General features: G+C 35.6%; 1 protein-coding gene across 1 annotated transcript in view; it reads left to right on the top strand.

Annotated features, from left to right (window-relative positions):
* LOC107101132 (vesicle-associated membrane protein-associated protein B-like) overlaps positions 1 to 17,468 on the top strand; it is a 19,105-nt gene extending 1,637 nt beyond the window's left edge. Inside the window, exons 2-6 of the mRNA XM_015399920.1 lie at positions 4,182 to 4,334; positions 9,609 to 9,712; positions 11,462 to 11,542; positions 12,311 to 12,487; positions 15,809 to 17,468. Coding sequence (XP_015255406.1) covers positions 4,182 to 4,334; positions 9,609 to 9,712; positions 11,462 to 11,542; positions 12,311 to 12,487; positions 15,809 to 15,964 — 671 coding nt within the window. The 3' untranslated portion in view covers positions 15,965 to 17,468. The remainder of the gene's footprint in view (positions 1 to 4,181; positions 4,335 to 9,608; positions 9,713 to 11,461; positions 11,543 to 12,310; positions 12,488 to 15,808) is intronic.
* The last annotated feature ends 337 nt before the right edge of the window (positions 17,469 to 17,805 follow it).

Genomic DNA, 17,805 nt, shown 5'->3' with positions numbered 1-17,805 from the left:
GGAGCTCTTTCAAGCTGGGCACCGTTTCATTCACAACATCTGTCCCATCAACCAGTAATCACAATCAGAAATACTTTAATATTCCCAGGGTGAAACTACTTTTGTTACAAGACTCCATCCGTAATAGAGTGACTATAGGACCAGCTTGATATAACACAATTTCATACAATAATTAGGGGTCCTCCATCTCGCCATCAGTTTGGGGGTCCTTGGCCTGGAAAACATTGAAGACCCCTGCTCTAGACCATGACGCTAACGATATCATACTAACAATAATTAACTCTTATCAATGAGTTAGTTGCTAGATCCGCTGTCACACCCACAGTCAGGCTGTCGAAGATTGTTTTGAATAACAAAACTTTACAAAACGTTAGAACTTTGATAAAGAGAAAATGCAATTGTTTAATCTCTGGCGAGATCTTGTTTTTGCTTGAACAACATACCAGGTCAGTGTCACCGAAAGAGGTGAAAACACAAGGCCACAAACCTGGCTAAAATAGTTTGTTTATCTGTTGTTTGTCACTTTCTCTGTTTTTCCAATCCTGTAGCCGCTTAGCCTTCTGTTTTGTGTTTTTTATTTAACATGGGTCACTGCTATTTCACAATATTAACAAAAAAAAGCGCCAGTTTTTGACTGATTACACTGCTGATACACTATCTGTATTTATCACACTATTATATAATTGATACAAACTACCTGTCACCGAGTAAACATATTGGATATTAGGTAATTACACATGTATACATGCTGTGCAAATAACATCTAATCGTTTAACTGCTTACAAAATGAAAGCAAAAACTTTACCTGTAAAAGCATTGTTTGTTGTCACATTTGACATCACCTTACAACAACTTTAGATAATCCTAAGTTATCTTTCATTATAAAATATTAACAGCAGACTGTAAAAACAGCAACCTATCTACATAAGTTCTGTTTTCTTTATATTTCTTTTTCTTTTTTTAAAACCCTTTCAAGGTTTTAATCCTTAATCTTAAATCATTTAAAGAGGATTTAGTATGGGTTGTTTTCAGTTTAATTGTGTTAATCTATGGGAAGGAAAGAATTTTGTTTTGGTGCACTAGGCAATAACAATAAATCACATGCTCCTACTTAAGCCTTAAGTAATAAGTCGGCACATGGGGTGAACATTTTGTTAAGGAAATGGGGACAGTTTAGTTTTAACTTGGCCCTTTTGTGTACCATCTAAATCCAATTTCCATAAGAACCAAGCCTTGAACTTTCTAACTCTTCTCACCTGTTTTTCATTGGTAAAAATGAAAAACGTCTTTGATGTATAAAATCTAGCTACATTTAGTCTTAAACATCAGTTTTTCTTGGGTTTCAATTTTTTATTGGTGGTGTACAGGAATTGGAGACTTCCCCCAAACTACTCTCAGTAGATCAGATGTTAAACTTGTTTGAGTCATGTGTGTTCCTTTCATTAAAGTTTGTTTTTAGATGTCAAACCAAGATTATGAAGGTCTGAATTTACCCTCTGTCTTTGCTCAACAGCAAAGGGAAGTGTCACTTTGCTCTGGATGTTTGCTAAGCTAAAACCTTATCTTAAATCCAGTATTTGTCCCTGGTTTGTCTAGTTAGACTTTGTTTTACCCCATTTTAAATGTTCTCCTCATTATAACTGCCTCTGTTGAAGCCTAGTATGGGGTTTTATTTACATTTCTCATGATTAGCTGATTAAGGGGATTTTCCATCCATCCATCCATCCATCCATCCATCCATCCATCCATCCATCCATCCATCCATCCATCCATCCATCCATCCATCCGTTTTATTGCTTCAATGAATGCTTTGTTGGCCACAATCGGAAACTGTTTACGTCTACCTCCATGCATGGATCTTGAGGCTAGCTGCAACTCTCTCTTCCCCTCCATGTTGCAGCAAACCCACTAGACATGCATTACCGCCACCTGAAGGACTGGAGTGAGAAAGTCAGTGTCTTACTCTTGTTAAGTGTAAAGTAAAAAAAAAAAAGTAATTGTCTCTGTGATTTGAAGATTGTATTTTTATTAGGATTATATTGAAAATGCAATTAATGTGGTTTGAAATAAATAAGAGCTTATTTGTTGTTAGTCGAGCAAAAAAGATCAATTAACTTTAGATTAATTAATACGTTGATAACTCCAAACCCTAGCTTTTATTGATAGGCAGTATAAATAAGGTCAAAATATAATAATCCTGCTCTTAATTAAAAAAATCAACTTTAATTGAAATAGTCTTCTTAGAAGTCAAAATGGAATTTTGAGTTTCCGTATTAATGTAAACACGGACCTGACTTGATTTGTTTAGCAGTACAAAGGATGTATTTAACAGCATCTTTTTCCATTTTTGACTTTGCATGTTTTTTTTTTTCGTTTTTTTTTGTCAAGTTCAGCAGGTCAGGTTCCCACAGCTTCTGGATATTTTCAGCTCAGCTTGTCCGTTTCTGTTTGGGTACAGCATTTATTGCTGTTTGCTCATGCTACTATTAGCCACATTAGCCTCTAAATCCTTTACTATTTACTAAGGTCAATAACCTTAAAGTATTTTCATAAAAAGAGCCATAGTCTGAACTTTGACAGCATCCTTAGCCTCTACAGAATTTGTTGATTTTTGTGGTTTATAAATGAATAAGTGTCTCTTTCTATTGATGCCAACTCATTTTAATAAGGCTCTGATTTTGTATCAGTGAGATTACAGAAAAAAGATGTAATTTAACTTAGTTAAATGTAAACATTCGTTGCACTTTTACTCCTAATAGAATCTTCATTAAGGGAGAGAAGCTTAATTATTCGTTTATACAAATTCTTTATAAAGACATCTGCTCTAAAGTACATGCTTAACAAACTGTGTATTTCATTTTTTTTAAAGAAATTGTTACCAAATTACTAATAAGAAAATTCTTTGCTTTTTTATTGTTGAGATTTTTTTGCAGACTAGTGAGAAAAAGTGCTGAAGAGGGCAAAGCAAAGGTTCTGAAAGCTGTCTGTCGGCACTGTGTATATCAGGTTGCTCATCAGGATGTAAACTGTAATCCAAGACATTTTTTTTTAAATTATATACATATACACACACTATTTCTACTTGGGTTTGAAAGCTGACATTAGGTTGTTTAGGGTAATCAACCAAGCTTTAACTTAAGAAAGCTTTCAAAATATATCAAGCTTGAATCAGCTAACTTACATATGATATATGTATATATATATTATTTTTTTGGGGCACAAGAAGAACCACATGCAGTGATTTTCTTTTTCACAGCTAAATGAAACCTTCAGACCAGATTCCTTGTCCAGCATTACCATTTAATTTCAAATCTTTTAATTTAGAAGTGCTACAAACACTGTTACAAAAACACTGTTAACTCAGTTCTCCAAATATCATTAATAATTCAAGTTTAGCTAACACTTTTAGCTGAGTAGCTCCAGTTTACTGCGTTTTTAATCTATGCAGCTTAATGCTGGGGGCTGATAAGAGCCTTGTAGGGATGTGGACTGCATCTTTGAGGGCTGTAATTAATTGAAGTAAATTAGCCCGTCCCGGTTTGGGTTTTACAGTAAAATAAGAACATGATCTTTTAGATTATTTAGCATAACTATGTTTTTAGTGAGTTTAAAACATCCCTTTCTTCTGTTAACCATGTGGGAAAGGTTAAACATCGGTTTACAGTGAGAAGTAATGTTAACAACATCCAGTTTTTCACCTGTAAAGAGTCAGTTTGTTTGTCTTATTCATTCTGTGATATCTGATTGTTTATCCTACAGCAGCATATGATGGATGTGCATTTCGATGGCTCTTGAACGTTTGATTTATTGCTTTATTTTCTTATGGCATAGGTTTAGGACTAGATTGTTTGAGGCTGTGTGCCAGTCACAGCTTATTCTCCATCCGTCTCATTTGATTAATCTTGTGTTTCTTGTATTTGGCATTCCAGTAATCTGACCAAGGAAAAGTGTAAACCTGACCACGTGTGGTCACCCTGATCATAACCCCCTTTACATACAAAATACCAAGACTGTTTCTGCAGCTTTTGTCCGTGGTTTTCTTTCTAAAAGATTTCCTTTTTTCCCCTATTTTTTCAACCAGTGTCTACCTTGACTTAAAGATTGTAAAGGTTGATTATAGTTAGATTTTCCTGAATTAAAAAAAACCTTTTAAGTCGCTCTTCTGTTGGCTTTCTTCACAGGTCCGTTTTCAGACGTGGTCACCACAAATCTTAAGCTCTCCAACCCTACAGACAGGAATGTATGTTTTAAGGTCAAGACGACAGCGCCCCGCCGGTACTGCGTGCGGCCTAACAGTGGCATCATTGACGCCGGCACTTCAATCAACGTCTCTGGTAAGTAGAAATTAACAGTGCTGTCTTGGGATTATCACATTTTCCCTGAAGTTTTATTGCTTGTTTATTTAAAATTTCCTTTAGCCTTTAGCTGTCATTTAAACTACATTCCAATAATTAATTATCCATGCAGTAATTGTAGAAGCTATGTATTTTAAAGTAAATAGCATGTCTGAATACTCTGTTTATTGTTTTTTTTTTTATTATTACTTAATCAGTTGATGATTATTAAAATAATCAATTTACATGATAATTTTTGTCAGGGCTAAAACATATTAATTGTAAATTGTTCGATAGTTTTTAATTAATCTAAAGTAATATATGACATATTTTGACATAAAATTTCAGGAACTGTAAAAAAAACAAAAAGTTTCTGAAAGATATCCTCAAAAAACCCAGACTGCCAGACAGCTTTTCTACTCAAGCTGTTGTAAAGAGACTGATGGAGACTAATGTTTCCATGCTGTGACACCCCAGCCATACGCTCATTTTACAGCCTGCCCTATCTGGTGACAGCAACCACAGACTGAGTTACTGCTCGCTGTCAGCAGTATGCCACAAGCTAAGTCCCATCTCAGCTGCTGTCATGTTTACTCTTATTAGGCTGAAATGCTCTCAAACCAGGATTTCTCGTCTTAGAATCTAATTTTACTGGTAACCTTCAGGTTTGCTCTGTCACCAGCTTCTATTTCCAGTACTGTGGCCTATTTGGTGTTTTCTAAGCCCTGCAGCTGACAGGGTAACAGTGACATGCAGGTTCTTGTATTTCAGGAAAAGTACCATTAAAAAACGAAGCACATGTTTTTAAATAGAAGTCCAGGTGTATTAAGGTCTTCCATATCCATGTTGGTGTCCAATTCAAGTGTCATTAAGTAAACCATGCAGTAGATTATTATTGAAGCCGACTATCTCAAACCGTATTTGGCGAAGCATGATCAACTAAAACCTCGTCTAGTTTATTAAAGTCTATGTTAAAGTCAGCGTTGCTGCTTGTTGCTATTGTAGGAGATTTAATACTAAAATAAAACTCATTTATATATTTGCAGTGCCTTTGTAATAATTCATTGCAGCTGCTTTGAAAGTAATCAAAGCACTACGATATTTAAAAGGTTGTAAACATTTCATTTCTAAAGTTTTCCTTTAGCAGAGATGTATGTGCATGAAACATGTAAGGCTGTAACATTGCTCATTATTCTCATGCTTTCTATACTTATATTCTGAGGTTGATTGAAGCCAGAATGTCACTGTTCATGATTGGTGCTAACATCATGTGGAAAAGTATAACTCAAAAATATTTACAAACACTAAGATTTATATAGATGGCTTTAGATATTTCTATCACCAGTATGGGCAGCTAAGAGTAGTTTTATTATTTTACTACCTTATTCTTACACTTATTTCCTGTGGGCTTTTGTTTTGACTGAACAAGAGAGTGATTCATCTGTCCACAGAAGATATTTTATACAATATCTCAACTCTAAAGTCTCTGAGTAATGTGTGATCCTTCCTAATAATCAGAGGGCACACCAGCTCCATTCCAAGTCAATTATATTTTCATAACAACGCTCAGCCTATAAAGTGGAAGCTGATGACTTGCAGGTTATTTCTCATCTCAAGCTGTAGCGTCTGTTCTTATTTCCTTTTCAGATTTAATTGAATAAGACAGACTCAGAAGCACACAATCAGGGGAATAAGGGCATGGTATCCCCGAGAAATACAAAGTGGAATAAATTTAATAACTTTGAGTTCATAACCTGGTTAGTTTTGCCATAAGCTCAATATTTCAGCCAACCTTTTGTGACAATGCTCTGTTCTTTAATCCCAGACTTTATATGATGTGGAGGTTAGTATTTATTTAGTAATAATAATAATAATTAAACTTTATTGATCTCACATTGGAGAAATTGACCTATGCATTTAACTCATCCCAAAGTGGTGCTATTAGAACAACAAACAGACAGGTTGATGAAAAAAGATGAATTATAATAATCATTTAGTCCCTTGAAGGTGAAAATAAAGATTTTAAAGCAGCAAGATGGCAGTTCTTTCAGCATTTTGTTTTTTAGGAAAGCTTTCCTATTTTACATATAAAGCTTTCACAAACTGCACCAAGTTTCATGTGTTACACTGAGTTCACCTTCGGTCTTGTTCTATTCTGCATTGTTTTAGGTTTCAGAGCACCAGTTTACACATTATTTTCTTATTTTACAGATTTAATGATGAACGAAACCACTTTATATTTGTTTGCACCTTTTACAGACAACCTGAGCATTCAGACATCCCATCATAGCACTGTTTTATTTTGAATGTAAATACAGCTTTATATAAGCTGGGAACAAATGTAAACTCTTTTAACAAAAAATGTCCTTGCAAAGTATTTGAAAAATATCTTCTCATCTGCTGTTAAATAAAGCTAATTAATTTTGGTTAATTATTAGGAGGACTTGACAATATTTGTAAAAAATAAATAAATAAATAAATTGTGGAAACTTTTACTTTAATTATATATATATATATATATATATATATATATATATATATATATATATATATATATATATATATACACAAACCCCTCTATTGATGCTCCTATTTTGAAAGTTAAAAAAAATAATTTTCATATATGAGGGAAGAGGTTTGGGTCTGCACTTGTTGTTCTACAGCAACAACAAAATAATCATTTATTGACAAACATCTTAGTGTTTACCTTCCTGCCTTGCCATGTTTGTCACCTTTAGCTGCTAAATTTAATAAAAATCTAGCATCATACAGGAGCAACAAATCAAACTACCTGAATAACTAGCTCTTTCTGAAGCCGACAGTAAAAGATGATTTAAAATCTGTTTCTTTCCCCTATGATCGGTGCATTTCTTTTCCCAATCGCAAGCAATCATTTTAACACTGTGCATTGCAACTTGAAAAAAACAGTTCATGCTTTCCTGCCTCCATTCTCCGGTGTTCTCCCTATGGACCCAAGCTAGATGGTTGTGCAAATTGGGACTGACTGAAACAGGACATTCTCAATCTGTACGTGCCGTCTGTTTCTGATTTGCAATGTTGAGCCACATTGATTGCTGAAATGGCGCACAACTCTGCTCTCGGGAGCATTGGCATGTGCCCTATATGAAAGTCACTCTGATACCCAGACCAGCTTTGAATTTAGGTCATTTGTTTTCAGTGAAATGAAAAGAAATCCCACAAGCATGGTGGATGAAGTTCAAAAATATGTCTTTTGATTACATCCTGATTTAAAGCTTGCAGCCAGGGGAGGGGTATCCTAAACCATTAATAGCCATTTTCATCTTTCCAGACCCTTTTTTTGACGACACGAGTAAATGATTACTGTAAATCATTTTTACGGCTTTGAATAGCTTCTCAATGACATCAAATAACACCGCAGACGAGAAGCACTGATATAGAGACAGGCTGAGGAGAAATATTCCAACTCCACACCTGCTTTTTGTTAGGGAAGCGTGTAATGCTAGGAGAGGAAAAGGCTTAAATGTTGTTAGAAAAATTAGCCCCATGGGAATCTGTTGGTCCTTCGCTGTATCGTCATCATCATCATCACCACGGTAAAAGAAGCCAATGATTTCCACCACTTCTTTCCAAACTGTACAAGCAGTTCCAGAGCCTTTGACCTATTTAAAGAAATGAGAGACATTTCATGTTTTAAGTGGTGCTACTTGTCTACTGTACAGTTTTATCTGTTGATGCTGGATTTTCATGGGACTGAAAGTGAGAAATAAACAAAGGTTATGATAATAAAACTAAGCGATACTCCAAAAACGATGTGGGAAGAAGAGTTCTGGATTTGGTGTAAGTAAGCAGTATGTCCTGTTTCCTTTTTTTATTATAAAAGAGAATAAAAAAGGAAAAAAGAACAAAAAAAACCTATCATATCATTTGATAATTATTTTGTACAAATTCACAAGTCAGATAATTAAAATGTAAAAACTATAGAAACCTGCAATCTAACCTAATAACGATATTTAAAGAGACACAACTATAGAGTCAAGGTCAAAATAACATTCTTATTTAAAGTTATACTCGTGTTTTGTTTTTCAATTTTTGAAGATTTGAATTCAGAAAATCTGGATTTTTTTGTTCTGTAGTTCAGAGTGGCATCAGGCCGTCACTTTTAGTTCTCAGACATAATTTAAATACTGATAAACTCGCTCGTTGTGTAATACCGCTAGTTGCAAACAGTTGGTGTGGTACGTTGTGACCGTTGCTCTCAAACAAAGGTGTGCCTGCCTGTTTTAGTAGCAGCTTTCATAGCTTGTGTTTAGTTGGAATTGAGTTTAACTTCCAGAAGCAACGTTTGGAATAAGAGTGCTTTCCTTTTTTCCCCCACAGTATGTAGGAAAGGGGGTAAAAAAATACATTGGATTTGTTGTGAAAAAATCTGAGATGTTATTACCTAAACCATATGATTTCAGTCATATGTCGACCAACATAATTGTGAGAATTTCTTTAAATACTCTATAGTAGTTTTGAATCCAGGTGATCCAACATTTATCTGCTTTTGCTTCATTTAAAGTCAAGTAACACAAAAAACATCCTGTTTTTTGCATTTATAGTGAAGAAAAATTTGAGTGCATTGAGGATGCATTCAATTAATAAAATATTTGCATTGAACCGATTAAAAACCAGTTACAGCAGATCACGGAAATAACTGGACAATATCAGTTACTGGCTGATTTATTAGTTGCATCACCAGTCATTGATTCATATTTTTAACTCCGGCTCTTAAAACAACACTGAAACTTTTCAGCCACTGGGGGTCTTATAGTTGTAACTTAACAACAGTCAAGCACTCCTATAAGCCACTTCGCCACACAGCACTGAGTCTAAATTCAAGGCCACATTTACCCCTTTGGTTAAATCCTACATCAGCAAACCAAAAACACGTTAGCTGGGTGTCACATGACTCAGTCGGTAACAAATACCAAAGTTTCATGCAGTAACAAGTGAGTTTTTTAGAAGGCCAGGTTTTTTTTATAATGACCTGTGAAATTATTAAATACATCCCCAATTAAACACACTTGCCTTCAAAATATCCTGCCTGTAGACAGTAAAACAAATCTAAAACTATTGAGGAAAGAAAAATGATTATTTTAAAAACAGCAGTGTGGTTTTGTTCCTTGTCTTTTCAGATTCAATGTGGCTTAAAAAAAATCCTTAAAAGCAAAGTGGATCATATTCTGACTCTGGTAAGCTCGATCGATGTTTCCCTTTTTACCTAACATTGATTTTCGTTTTGTTTTTCAGTCATGTTGCAGCCTTTTGAATATGATCCCAACGAAAAGAGCAAGCACAAGTTTATGGTCCAGTCCATGCTAGCACCTCCTGACATGACTGACATGGAGGGAGTGGTAAGTTTTTCTCATCCTTTACTAGTTTTTCAGCCTCTGACTGTTTTTAAATCTGTGGTCAAACCCCACCTTTTCTGTTTTGTTTTTAACACCTAGCAAGACAGTGGGCTTTATTTTATATTGTATTCCTTTTATCTTTTACCCAATTTTATTGATTTGATTTTGTGAATGTTATTTTTACCCATATTTTAGCTGTTTTTTGTTATCTGTACTGTTTTATGTATGTATTTATTTATTTATTCTGTAAAGCACTTTGGTCAGCCGTGCTTGTTTGAAAGTGCTAAACAAATAAAATTGAATTGGATTGATTGTAGTTTGGGAGCTTTTGCTAACAGCAGCAGTGCTTCTGCATTTCTCTGCTCTGCAACAACAACAACACATTTAGCTCAGACACTTTTGTTTCTGGCCAGCCTACGCACCGTAAAACTGATTTAAAAAAGATTATCAAGTTCAGAATGTTTTACATGGCAAGACAGGAAGGTAAACACTAAGATGTTTGTCAATAAATGATTATTTTGTTTTAGAACAACAAGTCCAGAGCCAAACCTTTTTCCTCATATTTGAAAACGGATAAAAAAAAACTTTCAAAATAAGAGCATCAATAGAGGGGTTTGTATATATAATTAAAGTTAAAGTTTCCACAACAAGCACACAGAGAAACATGTAATACATTTAAACTTAATTTTGCAAAACCTAAATATTGCTATCTTTGAAGAGGGCAAACAAATGTTTGAATTAGATTTAAACTGTTATAGATTTAAAGAGTTTTCACTTATTTTTGCTTTTTGGCAGAAGAAACACAAGTGTCTACAGAGTTTTACAAGCTTAAATGTATGCTGCAGGAAAATGTATGTATCATTGTTGGACTTGATGAATAAAACATTTATATTTAATCCTAATTTTTAAGTTTTGTCTTAAATTAATTCTAAAACATGCATCAATTCAAAAAGAATCAAGTCCTGTTATCCTTCTTTTCAAATAACAACTTGAATCAGAAAAAAGTCTGCAGGAAATTGAATCTGTCATATTATTATTATTATTATTATTATTATTGTCTTCTGTGTTTTTAAACATTATGCAGGGGTAAATGGGCAATCTAATGTCACAGTATTAACAGGACAAATTTGTGAGCCCAATTGGTCAAACTTTACATTTCTTCCTTAAACTAAGAGTTTTTATTACTGTTATTTCATACAACATATAAAAAAGCAAAAGAAAAAAATTAACATGAATAAAGAATATAAATCTGTACTTTTGATTAAAAAAAGCAGTTATTATTGACTGGTTGCACAAAGAAAAATGTTTAATACAAATTTTTACAATTCTTTATAGTATGAAGAAATATTGGTTATTGATGATGGTTCTGTTATTTTTTTTCTGTACCGTTTAAAGCTCATGAAATTTATCTAGGATTTCCAATATTATTGTTTGAAGACTTTTTGGTTATTGTTGCAAATATATTTTTTTTTTCTTAGTTTACAATAATCTGATTTGTTAAAGGAGTCATAAGCTGGTATGTTACATAAATAATCCTTCTGAAATTGTTTTTACCTTTATGTTTAATCATTTATAGGAGAAAAAAACTGAATATACATCACTCAGAGCCTTCATACCCTTTTTTTTTCCTTGTGAGGGTTTGAATCATGTGAATATAGTGTTAGCAACATTAGCAGTTAGCCATGGTTCATTTGCCATCATTTCCCAGTAATGAAATAATGACATTATTTTCCTGTTCTTCTCCGTTTCCAGTGGAAAGAAGCAAAGCCAGAGGAGTTGATGGACTCTAAGCTGAGGTGTGTTTTTGAGATGCCAGCGGAGAACGAAAAAACGGTGAGCTATTTGCCTCTATTCATTATATTCTTACAGTGCCCATACATATGAGGCCATTCAAACTTTTGTAATGTGGTTTTAAAATATCTTTCTTATACTTTGCCAGATTTGGGGTCTTTCTTAAATGTTTCTTTCCAGCATATTTGTACCACTTTACAATAGATTGTACAGAGAGGCTGAATATTTATTTTCTTTTTCTGCTCTCTTGTTTCTTTTTCCATAATTTCACGTTCTGGTTGTTCTCTTTTCAATTATTTTTCAATTTCCTTCTGTATTCCCTCCCTTTTCCTTCAACAGCCAAACCTAATGCCTTTTGAAAGCCGCTTTGTTTTAGTCTTAGGAAAAGTTTATTATTTTTGTGCTTCTTCTTAGGGTACCTGATTTCGCTCAGCTGTGGACACAGCATTTTATTAAAGATAGGAGGGTTAGTCTACTGGCTGCTGGAACACAGTGAGCAAAATCAGCTTTCAGTGGTTGTTTTGAGTTAACTGGGCTCCCAGTAGGGGCTGAAAGCCACGGAGTATTTTAGGCAGAAATAATGGTGATGGAAACCAGCTTGATCCTCTTATGAAATGAACCCCTGGGTGAACTCTTCTACAAAGGTGTGTGTGTCTTTGCACTGTTGTAAGTGAGCAGTGTTAAGGCTTCCAAATGTAAACAGATGGTTCTTACTCTGTCTCAAAGATGCTGTAGAGAATCATCATGTAAACATTTCAGTACCAGGTTACTGATCGAATCAAAGCCTGTCCCTCTGTAACCCACTTACAGCATGACATGGAGTCCAACAAGATGTCGTCGAGCCTGCTGAAGTCAGAGTCCTCCTCGCTGTCTGGAAAGTCACTGAGTTCCACCCTGGATGATGGAGAGGTAAAAAAGATCATGGAGGAGTGTAAGCGGCTTCAGATGGAGGCTCAAAGGCTACGGGAAGAAAACAAACAGATTAAAGTGAGTAAAACGACTCAGAAGACCAGAATAACTTAATTTCTTCTCCTTCTTTCTCTGGTTTTACCACGTGTTTGTTTCGGATATTCAAAAGTAAGAAAATCCTGTTTTGTTTTTTTTTTTGTTTTTTTGCACATGCCTTAAAGATGCAACTCATTGTTTCTCGCTTTAAAAGTCAGTTGTTTTTTGTGGGATAAAGGACGTGATTGGTTATCTCCCCCAAAAAATTTGGTAAAAAAAAAAAACTTCTTTACTTCTGATCACCACTCTTTCATTTTAAAGTTTCCAGAGAGCTGTTCCCAAACCGAACTCAAGATAAAACTCTAGTATCATAGACTGGCTTTAGAGATGTAAGAATCAGGAATGACCTTAAAAGTTTTCTGCTAGTTTACGGCCCATTAGCGCTCAACTTCAGTAAATATAATAGAGATTTTGTTCTATTTAGCCAACGCCGGAGATATAAAAATATGGCACCTTGAGGTGCAGCGGTGGCGCAGGGGTTAAGTGTGTGACCCATGTACAGTTAGTCACAGTCAGATCTCCAACATCTATAAACAAAGGTTTTGATGGCAGCAGCACAGCTCATATTTCAGCTGATGGAGACGAAGCCAAACAGGAACAGACCAGATGAAGCTACTATGAGAAAAACTAGAGAGAGTATAACGTAAATATGGCACCATGGGGTGCAGCAGCAGTACAGGGGTTAAGTGCGTGACCCATGAACAAAGGCTTTGGTCCTTGATTTGCCTGTTGCAGATTCGAGTCCTGGTCTGTTGAGCTTTGCCACATGTCTTCCCCCTTTCTCTGTTACCATTTCCTGTTTACCTACTTTAAAAAATAACAGAAAATAAATAAAATAAACTGCTACTGCCTAAAAAAATCTTTACAAAAAGTATATATATATGGCCCAATATCAGTAAACCTTTCTAAGGTAGGTGTTTATAAAAAAATTCAACATTATTTTAGCTTTGAAGCTTATAATTTCATAATATTGAAGATTTAGACCTCCAGGAATGTGAAGAACATCCACCTGAATTGACTAGAGCTTTGATTTTAAGCTTTTTATTTAGGTTAATAAATTTGAGAGAAAATAACGAGCAAAGTAAACCCATCAGATTACTAAGCATGGCACATCTGGTATTTACCAAGAACAGAATAATCTACCATATTCAGCATGTTGGTACCAGACTATGGTGTGTTTCACTGGTTTCATAGGAAACACACTGCTTAGACAGCATTACGTGTTTAATCAGAGTTGGATAACTGGGATGCCTGTAAAATTAAACAGAGTTAGCTTTAGAGCTAATAATTATTACAGCAACAAAATTTGTTCCTGAGGATAGAAAATGTTTGTTACGCAGGACCTCCAGACAAACTTCACGGACACAGCTGATCAAATGTTCAAACCTTTCAGCATCATCATGCAGCCTGTTTACAATTATTATATACATAGTATACATTATATTCTCTGCTTATTTTATTTATCTTTTTTTTCTTGTTAAAGTATTCACTTTGGGGATGAGGTATGTTAAGACAATACTTAATATAAGGGATGTTAAGATTGTATTTTCAATGGATTGATTGCATGAAGTTAAATAGCTTTTATACAAAACTCTAAACACGTTTATTTTCTCAGAGCTAGCCAGTCAGAACGGAAAAGGAAAAAAATGAATAAAATGACTAAGGATTTCTTCCTGGATATTTTCTGGAATACGGGAGGACAGAATTACGGCTTCATAGACTAGAAACTGTTCTGAAGAGCAAGTATTGGAAAATAATAGAGAGCTCATAATAGACACTTCTGAATATAGATCTACATGTTCTATAAAAAGAAAAACAGAAATAATCACACCTCTCCCTCAAAAATCATACATATTAACTGCTAATTATTTTCTCAACTAGAATTTATTACATTTCAAAAACCTTTAGTTTTGTGATGTTCATGATTGACAAAGACTGTATATAATTTGATATTTTCTGAAGCACATCCCTCCTCCAGAAATTAAATTTGAGGTTCTCTTACATGTGGGCCTGTGGTTTAGAAAAGTTTATATGGTTTCAGTTCTGGTTCCAGTCCTCTGCTTTACATGTGACTCCCTGCATGACGCTGAGGTTTGGGTTCCTAGAAGGGGATCCATTTGAATTAATGTTCCAAGTCTATCTCAGCCTGTCTTCAATGTTTCTTCACAGCCATCCTGACGACCATCCATCCATCCAGAGCATTTTTTATTAGACCTTGGCCAGCATTAGATCGCTGTCAGATGTTTTTGCTAAGTTCTTCAGAAATTTATATTAACGAACTGATGTGTACCAAGTCGATAAATGTCAAGTTGTTTTTATTGGGACATTTTTAATAAAAAAAAAGGTGCCACTGAGTAAATTGTACATAATTACCTGAAATCAATATGATTTTTCTATGGTAAACAATCCATAATATCTGTAGTTTCTGAGTTACTAGAAAAGTGTGTAGAAAATAGTGTAGCAGGAATTAATCTTGTTTTCGGAATAAAAGACAAATAGTTTCAGATTGAGGATTCATCCGAAGTTTACTGTTTCATTTAAGGAAAATATGACATAATGGGAGAATTCGGTTTAGAAAGTGAAACTAACATCACAAGAAACATCTAAAATTGACATTTTTTCAGATATTTGAATTTTTTTTAATTCAATATTTCACTTCAATGAATATAGCAGTCGTTTTTTCTATTTAAAAAAAAATACTGATGAGAAATAATGATAAAGATGAGCAAATGAAGCGATTTGTGGAGTCGAACAAAGCCGAGTCCTCCACCCTTCAACAGCCCACTTCTGCAATGAGTAATTTGAATCAATGAGTTTGCAATCAGTCCCAACTATCAATGAGGTAAGGTTTGAAAATGGGTTCTGTAAAAGTTTGGTTGGGCATGAGTCACACGCGCTCCCCGCAGGCTGCCAGGAAAGAGTCGGCCTCCTCTCAAACATCACCGCCGTCCCTCTCCTTCAGGTTTTAGCCAGAGGCAGAGCGAAAGTTGGCTGCTCCCGTGGCTCAGATTAAACTAACAGAGCCCCCGCCCCACCCGCTGCTGGGAAATGAAGTGTGTTAAAGCCTGGCGCCTTTTGCGGTCCTCCGGGGATTGGGTCAGATGAAAATTTAAGCAGATCTTATTTCTTAGAGCTGATAAATAAACTCCTGTCCTATCAAACTGATTGACATCGGCCATTTCTTAACCCCTTGTTGACATTAATTCTTCTGACTGATGTTATTTCATTCCCCCCTTTCATCCTGTCATGTGTTTACTTGACCCTTCTTTCTCCTCTTTCTTCATCTCTTCCATCCCGTTTCAGGAGGATGACGGCCTCCGGATGAGGAAGGGCAACATCATGTCATCCCCGCACGCCTCAGGCTCCATGAAGCGGGAGGAAGGGTTGAGCGCCCGCTCCGTGGCCCTAATCCTGCTGTTCTTCGTGATCGGCGTCATCGTGGGGAACTTTGTGTTGTAGAGCGCAGCGCTTCAGTCAGCTGCAGCATGCTTTCATGGTGGATGAAAACAAACAGGGGATTTTGGATCAGAATGCCATAACTGCTGGGTGGGGGGTGGTACTAGTTTTGATTCAGTCCCATTTATGTAAAAAGAAAAAAAATATATACCAATTAACTTAAAGGGTAATCTATGAGAGAAAAGAGGAAAAAAGACTCATCTTAAGAACAAACAAACCTGCGTTATCATCACATAATCCTTCTGGCCTTCCTCCCAATGTTTCGTGTTTTTCAGGCGGTTCGTTTCACTGGTCGGTGGGGGAACCGATTCATCTTTTAACTGGTAATTCAGCTCAATGAATCCTCTAACACTGGTGACGTAGAGTTTGATGCGACCTCTCTGGTCGCCACTGTGCAAATGTCATTTTATCAGATAGTTTTTTTTCTAATTGATGCACATCAGAGCCGATTTTAACCAACGACTCCACAGTTCGGTTGGTCCAGGTTCTCCTTAAGGTGGAAACCCGTTTTAAGGGAGGGAGGATCCAAACAGTTGGGTTTGCACACAGGGCTGTAAAACGTTCTCCTGTTGGAGAAGCGCTTTGGTCAGTGTAAGAAACACTACAACAGGTGTTTTTATTTCCTCACGCTTTTTTTCTTTCTGCCCTAATTTATTCCCATTACCTGCCAGTCACTGATTACACCCTTTATTGTCAAATGAGGATGTTTGCATGCGTTCACACGAGTGTTGCATCTGGACTTTTGAATCTAATTTAATTGCTTTTGTCATTTGACTGTAAATTTGCACAATTTAATTGCTGTTTTTTTCCTTTCTTTGTCTTTTTTTTTTTCCTCACAGTTGCATTGTTTGAATTATTTTTTTTTTTTCTTGGGTAGGAGGTAAATCAGACAAACTTTTCCAGTAGAACTGAAGTGACGATTGGATAGTTTCTATACAGTATGAAAGCTTTGCCTTGTGACCTGTTTGAAAAAGTTATTCTCAGGCCAAGATGGAGGAGTAATTACAGTATATGATACCAAACTAAGGCAGATCAAATAGTTTTCCCTGACATCAGCAGGGGCCTGTGACCACATCCTAACTGCAACAGGGGGATAAAAACGCTCTTGTTTTGCTCCATCTTCTGTTGAGCCATACATTTGTTGACATTCTGTCTTATTTCTAGGAAATGCATGAAAAAAATCTGCCAAATGCTAAAGCTGTTCCCCACTGCTGGATTTCTTTTCCCTTCTTTGTTTCATTGTGGATTCATCTCTGTTCTGAATCACACACGTTAAAGCACTAATCTTTCAAAAAGTCATAACAGCTCTGCTGTTGTCTAAAGCAGCAGCAGTGAATGAATGCAGCCAGGTTATAACGACGGTATTGGGGGTGGGGGGGATGAAACGATGCTACAGGCTTTCATCCATAAGTCACAGATTATCATTAAATATGGTTGAAGGGGATTCTTATTTTGCTTTCACTGAAGGTAAAACAAGCAGTCGGTGATATTGTTATCCCACTGTGTACAAATAAAACAAGTTAACAGCTAATTAAAAAATAAAATCTTCCGTTTCATGTTTGCTGAGAAATAAATAAAAATGTCAGAAATGTTCTATATATTTTTTTCTGTTGCGTGGAGGAAGTGTTTAATATGGATCTGATTGGTGGGGAAGAAAGTTCAAATAAACATGAGTTTGTGTTTTTACTGTATCTCTGTGAAGTTTTTGGGTTGAGGTTCACTTTTTACTTGGAGGGAGGGCAGAGCGGACCGGACCGCAGCTGCACTTCAGTTCCACAAAGGTTCTTTTATCTTTAGTTCTGTTCACTTCAGAGAATACAAATGTTTGACACAGATCTCACTTT

This window comes from Cyprinodon variegatus, unplaced genomic scaffold (genome assembly GCF_000732505.1).
Source record: "Cyprinodon variegatus isolate N-32 unplaced genomic scaffold, C_variegatus-1.0 Scaffold1056, whole genome shotgun sequence".
Classification (NCBI taxonomy): Eukaryota; Metazoa; Chordata; class Actinopteri; order Cyprinodontiformes; family Cyprinodontidae; genus Cyprinodon; species Cyprinodon variegatus.
The sequence above is the reverse complement of the archived record's forward strand: the minus strand, read 5'-3'. Positions and strand labels throughout refer to the sequence as shown.